The sequence below is a fragment of the Akebia trifoliata genome, chromosome 4 (assembly GCF_017979445.1).
Source record: "Akebia trifoliata isolate Shusen 1 chromosome 4, ASM1797944v1, whole genome shotgun sequence".
In the NCBI taxonomy this organism is placed as follows: Eukaryota; Viridiplantae; Streptophyta; class Magnoliopsida; order Ranunculales; family Lardizabalaceae; genus Akebia; species Akebia trifoliata.
In genome coordinates this window covers 36,635,511-36,647,057 of record NC_141378.1, presented here as the reverse complement: position 1 = coordinate 36,647,057, position 11,547 = coordinate 36,635,511, and the positions used below count along the sequence as shown (strand labels likewise).

The following is an 11,547-nucleotide window of genomic DNA, read 5'->3' as shown; positions in this document are numbered from 1 at the left end:
TTACTTGTATCTTGAGAAAATAAATCTATGGTTATGTGTGCACTGTCAGGTTAACTCAGTGTCTACAACGCAGTCAGTGTAGCTATAAAATGGTTGAAGGTTTCGCTACCTTTTAAAGACCTCATGTTTTATAAATGGGTCAGGTTTCCTTGACTCTTAAGAATGACTCGTGAAAAAAAATACATGATCCCAATCCTTTAAATGCAAAATCCTATGGTTGAGATTTATCTTTTAGATAAAATATTTATGAGATTTGTGTCATCAAGATACTCATAAATCACAAGTATTGGATTTTGTGTTTAAAGGGTTGTAATCATGTGTTTTTTTCACGAGTCATTCTTAGTCCACAGATCCCAACCCTTTATAAATATTATATAAGATTCTTCAAGTTTTCGTATAAACCATGTATTCTAGCTTTAAAATGAGCTCTCTCCTAGAGTTTCTTACAAAGGAGAAATTTTATATATACATATATATATATATATATATATATATATAGGGTCCCGTTCAGCAACAAACATTTTGGCAAAATATTTTTCAAAACATGAGTTAAAGGTTTTGGAATGGGCTGATTTTTGGTGAGGATGATCTCTACGGTGAGGAGATCATCCTCACCAAAAATCAGCTCATTCCAAAACTTCTAGCCTCAATTTACAAGTTGAAAAATCGTGGACCGTCCATTTTTTGTAAATCATTTTTGATGGGGTTAGAAGTTTTGGAATGGGCTGATTTTTGGTGATGATGATCTTCTCATCGTAGAGATCATCCTCACCAAAAACCAGCCCATTCCAAAACCTCTAACTCATGTTTTGAAAAATGTTTTGCCAATATATATATATATATATATATATATATATATGGGAAATGTTCATCACCAAACATTTTGGCGAAACATTTTTTAAAATATGGGTTAGAAGTTTTGAAATGGGCTGATTTTTGATGAGTATGATCTCTACGGTGAGGAGATCATCATTACCAAAAATCAGCCCATTCCAAAACTTCTAACCCCATCAAAAATGATTTACAAAAAATGGACGGTCCACGATTTTTCAACTTGTAAACATGGGGTTAGAAGTTTTGGAATGGGCTGATTTTTGGTGAGGATGATCTCCTCACCGTAGAGATCATTCTCACCAAAAATTAGCCCATTCCAAAACTTCTAACCCCATCAAAAATGGTTTACAAAAAATGGACAGTCCACAATTTTTCAACTTGTAAACATGGGGCTAGAAGTTTTGGAATGGGCTGATTTTTGGTGAGGATGATCTCCTCACCGTAGAGATCATTCTCACCAAAAATTAGGAGATCATTCTCACCAAAAATCAGCCCATTCCAAAACTTCTAACCCATGTAGGACAAAAATGATTGGCTAAAACGTTGGCCAAAATGTTTGGTGCTGAATGGGACCCATATAGGGTAGCGTTCAATGGCCAACTTTTTGGCAAAACATTTTTCAAAACATGAGTTAGAAGTTTCGAAATGGGCTGATTTTTGGTGAGGATGATCTCTACGGTGAGGAGATCATCTTCACCAAAAATCAGCCCATTCCAAAACTTCTAACCCATGTTTACAAGTTGAAAAATCGTGGACCGTCCATTTTTTGTAAACTATTTTTGATGGGATTAGAAGTTTTGGAATGGGCTGATTTTTGGTGATGATGATCTCCTCACTGTAGAGATCATCCTCACCAAAAATCAGTCCATTCCGAAACTTCTAACTCATGTTTTGAAAAATGTTTTGCCAAAAAGTTGGCCTTTGAACACTACCCTATATATATATATATATATATATATATATAGGGTCAAGTTCAAACGACAACCATTTCAATACGCATATAGACAACGTGTTTTGTCTTATATGGGTAAAAATGTTTGGAATGGGCTGATTTTTTGTGAGGATGATATCTGTGGTGAGGAGATCATCCTTGCCAAAAATCAGCCCATTCCAAAACTTCTAGACCGTCCAATTTTTGTTGAAAAATTATAGACCGTCCAATTTTTGTAAATCAATTTTGATGGTGTTACAAGTTTTGGAATGGGATGATTTTTTGCCAGGATGATCCCCTCATCACAAAGATCATCCTCACAAAAAATCAGCCCATTCCAAACATTTTTGTCCATATAAGACAAACACGTTGTCGCAATGTGTGTCGCAGGAACCCGACCCTCATATATATATATATATATATATGGGAAATGTTCAGCACCCTAAGTTTTACCACACACTTTAACAAACGTTTTTTGTCCTACATGGGTTAGAAGTTTTGGAATGAGCTGATTTTTGGTGAGGATGATCTCTATGATTAGAAGATCATCCTCCCCAAAAATCAGCCCATTCCGAAATGTTTAGCCCCATGTTTACACGTTGAAAAATCGTGGACCGTCCATTTTTTGTAAATCAATTTTGATGGGGTTAGAAGTTTTGGAATGAGCTGATTTTTGGTGAGGATGATCTCCTCACCATAGAGATCATCCTCACCAAAAATCAGCTCATTCCGAAACTTCTAACCCATGTAAGACAAAACGCGTTTGTTAAAGTGTGTGGTAAAACTAAGGGTGGCGAACGGGACCCTATATATATATATATATATATATATATATATATATATATATATATATATATATGGAAATGTTCAGCACCCAACCATTTACCCAACAATTTGCCCAACATGTTTTGTCTTACATGGGTTGGAAGTTTTGGAATGGCCTGTTTTTTTGGTGAGGATGATCTCTACGGTTAGAAGGTCATCCTCACCAAAAATCAGCCAATTCCAAAACTTCTAACCCCATGTTTACAAGTTGAAAAATCGTGGACTGTCCATTTTTTGTAAACCATTTGTGATGGGGTTAGAAGTTTTGGAATGAGCTGATTTTTGGTGAGGATGATCTCCTCACCATAGAGATCATCTTCACCAATAATCAGCCTATTCCAAAACTTCTAACCTATGTAGGACGGGATCCATATTGTCGGGCAAATTGTTGGGTAAATGGTTGGGTGCCGAGCGGGATCCATATATATGGGGGCGGTTCATGGGACATATGTAAAAACAATGGTTTTTCAAAATATGGGTTGGAGGTTTTGGATTGGGCTGAATTTTTTTTTGTGAGGATGGTCACTATAATGAGAAGATCATCTTCACAAAAAATCAGCTCAATCTGAAATTTCTAAATCCATCAAAAGTGATTTACAAATTATTGGTAAAAATTCGACTGTCCACATTCTAAATCACTGTTAATGGGGTTAGAAGTTTCAGATTGGACTGATTTTTTTTTCCCGGATGATCTTCCCATCATAGAGATCATCCTCACAAAAAATCAGCTCAATCCAAAACTTCTAACTCATATTTTGAAAATTTATTAATGTTACATTTGTTTTTAAAACAAATTGTAATTAAGTTGTTGGTGTTTTTATAGATAATGTCTAGTGTTGTAGAAAGAAAACGGGCATTGAAATGACTCAGAGAAGATATTTTCTCATATTTTGTAATGGAAAAAACCTTGCAAGTAAAGGAGAAATCTTTTTTGTCTTATCCAACACTTAAAGAATCGACACCTGCAAATTTTGGCTTATTTTATTATTAAAATCAACAAGAATTAATTGAAATGGAAAAAAATATGATGGTCCTGATTAAACTGGAATCGACGACCCATTAACACCATGACTTGTGACCCTTATACAACGTTGTCATATTGTCCGTCACAAAAGCAAAGATGAATTAAACATGCAAACTGAGTTAAAGATATCAAATTAATTAGGCTCAATATCGATTTTAAGAGGTGGCTTTAGACTATTTAGAGACTACATTATTATTGAAGAATGCATAGGCCCAGAATACAATACTTTTGAGCAAAGCCTTATCCCGTAAGAGGGATAGGAGATGATGATAAGGTAAGGAGGCAAAGGTAGTAATTTGAGGGGAGGGGGGACAAAAAGGGATGGGGACCAGTGGGGTGTCCTTAAATAGGTCTAGAGAGATGGTCTTTAGAGCTTTTTTTATTTATTTTTTTTATTTTTTATTATTTGGTGGGGGTGGAAGTTTTGGGGAGTGGGGACCCAACAAGTTTGTATCTGTCAATCTCTTTGCTTCCTCTATTGGGGTGTCTCATCCCCACTATCTGCCTTTCTAACCACAGAACCACAAACACCATTATTATCACTAATGTAGAAAATATCATAAGTGGGTCAATGTAAAAAAAAAAAAATGCTGCCTCATCAAATGATTGAGACCTTCCATTAATTGTATCAATTTGAATGGTCACATGTAGTAAAAAAAAAAAAAATCTACTTATTCTATGGTTGAGATTATATGATTTAAATGAGCTTTTGGTCAAAAGAGATTTCCTATTGGAAGGTTTGGATTGAAAATAATATGAACCAATAGTATGGAAGAGATTTGGTATTGGGTGTGGAAACTGTTCACTATGGTGTAAGTTAATTCTTTAATCTCTACATATCACACACACACACACACACACACACACACACATTACATATATGAAGGTAAAAAAAATCTTTTATCTCACCACATACTCTTATCTCAACGAAGATCCTCCTTTTGAATACTACAAGAAGTTCAAAAATTGGTAAGGATTACCTGATCAAAGATATTCCGATAATCAAATTAGAAAGATTAGATAATGGAATTGAAAACGAGTTAAAATTAAAGTCTTACCTTAGTGCTGTTACCCATATTTGTAGATGAATTGAGATTGCAAAATGCTGGAATGACACAATAGGAGACATAAATGTGACAAAAATGATGTGGTGGCACGCACATAACCATAGATGCTTTTTATTCGTATCTCGCGGAAAAGCATCTATGGTAATGTGCGCGACACCACATCATTTTGTCACCTTTGTATCTCCGTTTGTGTCACCCTAGCACGACTCATTGAGATTTGTTGATAACGAAAAAAATGTGTTAAACTACTAAACCAATGACATTATGCCACGTGTATTGAATAACATGACTTGATTGGTTACTTGGAGAGAAAATTGCATGAGAAGATGGTTTCCGAGTTAAGGTTTTATATTTTACCTTTTTGTTTGTACATATGACCTTGTGCCATTAGTTTATCAGGTTAGCACACCTTTTCGTAAACAGCAAATTCGGACTTGTTACAGATTCTCTAATCTCCCTTTCCTTTTAAGTTTCTTCCTTTCAAATCCACCAAAATCTTTGAAATCTTTCATATAATCTTCCAGTAGTTTTCCTTTTATTATCATTCTGTGTACAACTTGGCTTCTTCATTTTTATTTTTATTATATATATATTAATTTGGTTTTCAATGCATCTTTCTTAAATTCAAGCTTATAAGAGAATCTTTGGAGGTTCTCTGACCTTAATTAAACTCGTGGAGTTAAAGATCCCCTCACTTTCTTAAATGTCACTTCTCCTACTCGGCTGAGTTGACACATGGAATGTCTTGACATGTTTACTTATACAATGATGGACATGTGGACATCTTACCATTAATCGTGTTTGGGTGTTATAATGCACCTACAATATATATTACCATGTAGAACCTACATGAACATCATGTTCAACAATATAATCATATAATGAATCTCCATATCGTGAAGACTGCCCCTTCTCATTTTTAAAGTTCCTGATCCCCTTGAAAGTAGGTTTGGAATTCAAATTTTGGGACCATTTAATCGAGTGACTAATTTCAATCAATTTTTTAGGATTACTCCAAAACCCCGATCTGATTTGTGTTGGAATTTTCAAAATAAAATACAGATTTTGTGGTTTAATTTTATTTTTTTCTTAAGTTAGAAATTTGGGGATCTGTGCGTATAAGATTTAGTCCCACATTGCCCACAAGTGAGAATGTGGGGTACCTTATAAGAAGAAGTCAACATAATTAATTGTAATTGTCTCACATTTTTAAAATTTTGATCTGGTGCTTCGAGATGGTGGGCACTTTGAAGTGCACTTTGCACTTGTAAGATCAAGTGGTGATCGATCGGACGTGAATAAAATAATTAAATCGTACAGGTTCAACCAATGTGTTGATTAAAAGACATGAGACACATACTTTCGATAGGGTGCGAACTGGATCATTAGAGCTGAGATTAGACATGATCCAACGGTTCTTAAATCAAGAGACATTGAATCATGATTCTTGGTCAACATGCACATAAATGACTATAAAAAGTCAATCAGATATCAGATTTCTTCTTTGAATTTTTTTGTGTTATCTAATTTTCAAGCTTAAGAATTTCACATCTTCAGTTTCTAAATATTTTATTTTCTGAGTGTTCTAGGTTAAATCAAATCGTACATAATCCGATTTAACAACTTGAGTGTAGGCTTCTTTGTATCCTGAAGGTAATTGTTCTTAGATCCTGTGTGTATTGTGGTTTTTGCCAATAAGGGAGAAAATTGTCTAAAAGAGATCGAATTTTAATTCGAGCCTTGAAGTCCTTAATTCTTCTTCATCAAATTATTCTATTTTTGTATATATTTTCTAACAATTTGTCGCGTGGGTAAGTAATTAAGATCGAGTAAGCATCATGAGAGAGGTATGTGAGCGATCCACATTCGCAACAACCACAAGCGTCATTATTTTCCTTCAGTTATTACAGTACTCACGAGTTCTTGATTCACCTATGAAGGAATCACAGTGACCAACCAATATTTGTTCATTTTGTTGGGCTCACGTTTGGACTGCTTTACTTCTCATATTGATCAACATATTTCTGATAAGATTCATTTATTTATTTCTGGGATAATGATCAAGTTCTATGTACCTTGCTAAAACTTTTTTTCCTTCGAAACTCTAGTTATTAGATAAGATACAAATTTTTTTTTTTGGCTAAGCAAGTGAATGGTATTAACAATAAAAAATTACAATTTAAAGCCGTCTAGGGATTTTAAATTTAACCTATCGCCCATAAAGTACATACAATTTGTTTCTAAGGTTTGGAGATTGAAAATGATCATAACGTTGGAACAAATTAATATACGATTTTAAGCTTCATCAATAAATTTTTACTTCATAAATTTTATTTTGTGGACTTAGGAGAAATTATTCATAGAGGGAGGACTTGAAGTGATTGATAAAGAAGGGACCATGTGTTAGGAAAATAAAATATTTTTTTCCACAAATTTAAATTATACCTTAAATTATATTTTAATTTAGAGTTGTGCTAGAGTGACCTCAAGTTTGGACCTCATATCGCACATCTTGACATGAAAGTGGATAGGAATCATAAATGCTTTTTCACCCATACATCGAGGAAAAGCATTATATGGTTCCCATGCACTTTCATGTCAGGGGTGTGGGATGTGAGGTCCAATCTTGAGGTCACTTTAGTATTATTCTTTAATTTAAGCAAATAATATTTCAAAACATCTTGTAAAGATAAAATATAGAGAAATTTCTCAAAACATGATCAACTTCTGACGAAATTTTTTATTCTGACTCACTATTCATTTTAATTCTCAAAATGCGAACAATAATATCATAAGTTTTTCAAGTAACGATCTTGTAGCTAAGTAGTTAGATTACTAATATTTTTATTTTCAAAGTTACAATCTCACTGATTATAAAAAAAAATGACTATCTTACTGATTCACTATTTTTTAACGAGTTTGTCACATTTATAACCAGCAAGATTATTACTCTGAAGAAAAATATCAGCAATCTAACTACTTTCTTACTACGATATCATTATACACGTTTTGAGAATTAAAATGAACAATTAACCCGAATCAAAATTTCATCATATTGAGCTTACGAAAGGATAATTTACCCTAATGTATATATTCTAAAATTTGGATATCAAAATGCCTACATTTTTTAGTCATGGGACATTATGGTCCATAATATGAAATTTGAAGTAATTTTCCCTTGTGTCCTAACAAGACAAGAAGATAGGTGAGAAGTCCCACTGTCCAAAGCTGCAAGTTTTTTTTTTTTCTTTATTGCGATTTTGCAACTAAAACCAACCGTTAATGTTACGTCAGCTAAAATTGACAGTTAATGGTCCGTTTCGGCGGGAAATGAAAGATTATGTTTCCTTATTAATACTAAAGCAAATGAGAAATTATTACGTACTTCCCGTTCTATTACTATTTTCATGAATTGTTAGCAATACCACCTCCCACGCATTATTCGATGTACTTATTTCAGGCCCACTGACCCATGAATGTCTGGCCAACGCCTCCCTCTTTTGTTTTTTTTCTTGGGAAAATTATTTTATCGAACTCAAATCGTTGAGACCTACAATCCACATCGTTGAGATCAACCATTCAAATTGTGATCTCGACCATTTGATCATTGATCTTGATGATTTATGTTCAAATTTCGAGATCGACAATTTGATCTTGATGGTTTGAATTATTGATCTCACAATTGAAAGAGGATGGAGGATATTAAGAAAAAATAAAATACTAAATATGCTGTTAAATTTTGTTAGATTGATAAATCTATTTTTAATAAGTTCAGTAACTCGGCGTTAGTAGGATTTGAACCCAAGTCTCAGGTAGCTAACTGACACTTACAATACATTGTTAAGTTATCGTAAAAAAATTAGAAGGTGTTTAGAAAGAAACGTCTTTATTAGGGTTCATTAAGTAATTTTTCCTTAATTAAGATATCTTGACATCTTAAAACACCTGACTAATTCTTGAGGCACGTATAGCCCTTTTCCTCACATGCACCAAGTAATCTATGAGATAAATCCTTGAAGGTGGAGATTTGAAATCAAGATCTTTGATAATAAATTGGACAACGAAAAATTGTAAAGTGACTTTAAATAGCATCCAAAGTAGCACTATATACAAAGTGTAAAACCATAGATGCTTTTTCTCAAGATACGAGTGTTACACATTCGAGAAAAATCCATGATTCCACGCATACAAACAGCTACTTCTGACAGAAGTATTCTCTGCCACATCACCTATGAAAGAGGTAAGGAGTCATGTTGGAATCGTGCTCCCGGGAGTACAGGATTTGCATGTAACACTCTTCTGGGGTCTGGAACAATAACGGACAACGTTTAGAATTACGGAGTACTTGGTTTTGTTTCCTCTGTTCCTTTTTCTTTTTATTACAAAAAGAGTACTACTACAGCTGTTCCTTGTACACCATTCTCTCTCTCTCTCTCTCTCTCTCTGTGTTTTGGGATCAACAATGGAAGGTGGGCTTCCCATGCTAAACTGTCTCTTACAACACACATTGAGAAGCCTATGTTCAGATTCTTGTAGTTCTTCGAAATGGGTGTACGCTGTTTTCTGGAGAATTTTGCCTAGAAATTATCCACCACCAAAGTATCACTCAAATTCACTAAAATCTATTATTAATTTCAAACCTCACCATGAAATGTTGTTTCACATTTTCTTTTTGTTTTTTTGTTGCAGATGGGATTATGGAGGAAGTGTTCTTGATCGTTCCAAAGGGAACAAAAGGAATTGGTAATATATGTGTTCCAAGTTCCAACAATTTGGACAAATTAACACATCTCTCTCTCTTTCATTCATTTTGATTCAATTTGATGAGTTCTAAAAGTTGAGTTTCCTTAATTTCTAGGATACTTGTTTGGGAGGATGGGTTTTGTGATTTTTACGAATGCGAACGAGGCGGGAGTGGTTACATTAAGGGGAGATTTGGTGCTGATGTTTTCTTTAAGATGTCTCATGAAGTCTATATCTATGGAGAAGGGTGAGACTATATACTATGAACTATCCCTCACTTTTTCTACCTTTTATATTTTATTTATTGTGAATGAAAAATAAAAAGAGCTAGATTGAGAGAAATATTTTTATTTTTCAGATTAGTGGGGAAGGTTGCAGCAGATAACAGTCACAAATGGGTATTTAGAGAAGTCCCACCTGAGAAGGATCCCAATCTTGTCTCCTCTTGGAATGGATCAATTGACCCTGTAAGTTAAAAAAATGCTAGACCAACATCACCAAATTATATCAAATTTTTTTATTTTTTATTAAACTTATAGATTCTTGTTTTTCTATAAATGTTTAAATAAACAGCAACCAAAGGCATGGGAGTTTCAGTTCAATTCAGGCATTCAGGTATGTAGAATATGGAAAATTTAGAACCCCAAACATAAATTAAAAAGTCTAACCAACCACCATTTCTTCTATATCTATTTTTCAGACTATTGCAATAATTTCTGTTAGAGAAGGCCTAATCCAATTGGGTTCTCTAGAGAAGGTCCTCTCTCTCTCTCTCTAACTCTGATTTTCTTTCTTTAACTATAAAAAAACTCCATTAATGGGTGTTGGGTTTTTTTTTTTTTTTTTACAGATTGTGGAAGATCTCAACCTAGTGATTAACATACAAAGGAAATTCAGTTATCTACAGAGCATACCTGGTGCCATCTCAATGCAAAGACCATACCTACCTACCCAACACCCATACACCTTAAAACCCAACACCCAAATGACTGAAATCACCAATACTAATTTCTTGGTACACGACGACAAACGACAGGTAATGGGTGGTAAGAGATGCTACGGTGAGAGACTCGACGAATCGCCTAACAAATTAATCAATTTGGGCAGAGGAGAAGGAAATGTAGCACCATTTTTGTCCATCCCACCACTCTTACCTACTATGTCTTGCAGTCTTGGAGCCTTGTTATCTAAATTACCATCAGTGATCCCCTCACATAATGCCATTGAAGTTCATGATACAGCTCTGGGCATCAACAACAACAACAACAAAAACAACAATAGTACCATTTGGAGATCAAAGATTAATGGTGGTGGGATTGGTGAAGTTTCTCATATAAAACTTGAGTCATGCCTTGGCAAATCTGAAGATGAGATACCCAAAGCCCAAAATCCTAATTCAAGCTTGGAAGATTGAGAAGCAAACTCTGTGCTCTAAACTCTATTAATTAGAGGAAATTAGGTGTCTCCTGCTTCTTATTTATTGTGATAAAAGGGGATTTGACCTTCTTTTTGTTTATATGAAACATATAAATAAAATAATATTCAATCATGCAATTGGTATCATAGTTTTTATTTTTATTTTTATGCTTTTTATTAAAGGAAGTAAGTTTAATTACTAGATTCTAATTTCCCTTGAAAAAACAGAAAAAAGGAAACAAAATGTAGGTAGCTTTGTTTAAGATCCTTTATATTTTGATGTATTTATAATTTACCCATTTCATATGTCAGTAGTGTTGGTAGCATATTGATACCAACACTACGTCGACTCGAAATAACCCTCAAAGTAGCATTATACGTGCAGAGAACCATCGATTTTCCTCGAATGTGTAACACCTGTATCTCGAGAAATAGCATCTGTGGTTTTTTTCACTCTAAAGTACTTTCTCAGTACTACTTCCAAGTGTTATTTCAGGTCAAATTAATAGGTGGTTATTCGATCTCTCTGAGACGATAATTTAATTAAGGACAATTATACAACCTAGATCACAATGAGATATTTCTTTGATTTAATTTAAAAACTGCTGCTTTGCCATGAATATTGGATTCTGTGACTATAGCCATCTTTTTTTTTTTTTTCTCAATAGTACTTTGAGGGTATTTGTGAACCACCAAAAATTAAGAAA

At 34.0% G+C, this 11,547-nt stretch overlaps 1 protein-coding gene across 1 annotated transcript; it reads left to right on the top strand.

Annotated features, from left to right (window-relative positions):
* The first annotated feature begins 8,936 nt into the window (after window positions 1-8,936).
* Window positions 8,937-10,973, top strand: LOC147404829 (transcription factor LHW-like). Its single transcript, XM_086440922.1, has 7 exons — window positions 8,937-9,280; window positions 9,371-9,424; window positions 9,540-9,671; window positions 9,783-9,891; window positions 9,998-10,039; window positions 10,125-10,181; window positions 10,275-10,973. Exons 1-7 carry the CDS (start codon window positions 9,144-9,146, stop codon window positions 10,836-10,838), a joined length of 1,095 nt encoding a protein of 364 aa, XP_086297048.1. The 5' UTR covers window positions 8,937-9,143; the 3' UTR covers window positions 10,839-10,973.
* The last annotated feature ends 574 nt before the right edge of the window (window positions 10,974-11,547 follow it).

Coding starts and splice junctions, on each gene's coding strand:
- LOC147404829 (XM_086440922.1), top strand. CDS start 9,144: ATGGAAGGTGGGCTTCCCATGCTAAACTGTCTCTTACAACACACATTG. Junction 10,040..10,124: donor AGTTCAATTCAGGCATTCAG/GTATGTAGAATA, acceptor TCTATTTTTCAG/ACTATTGCAATAATTTCTGT. Junction 10,182..10,274: donor AATTGGGTTCTCTAGAGAAG/GTCCTCTCTCTC, acceptor TTTTTTTTACAG/ATTGTGGAAGATCTCAACCT.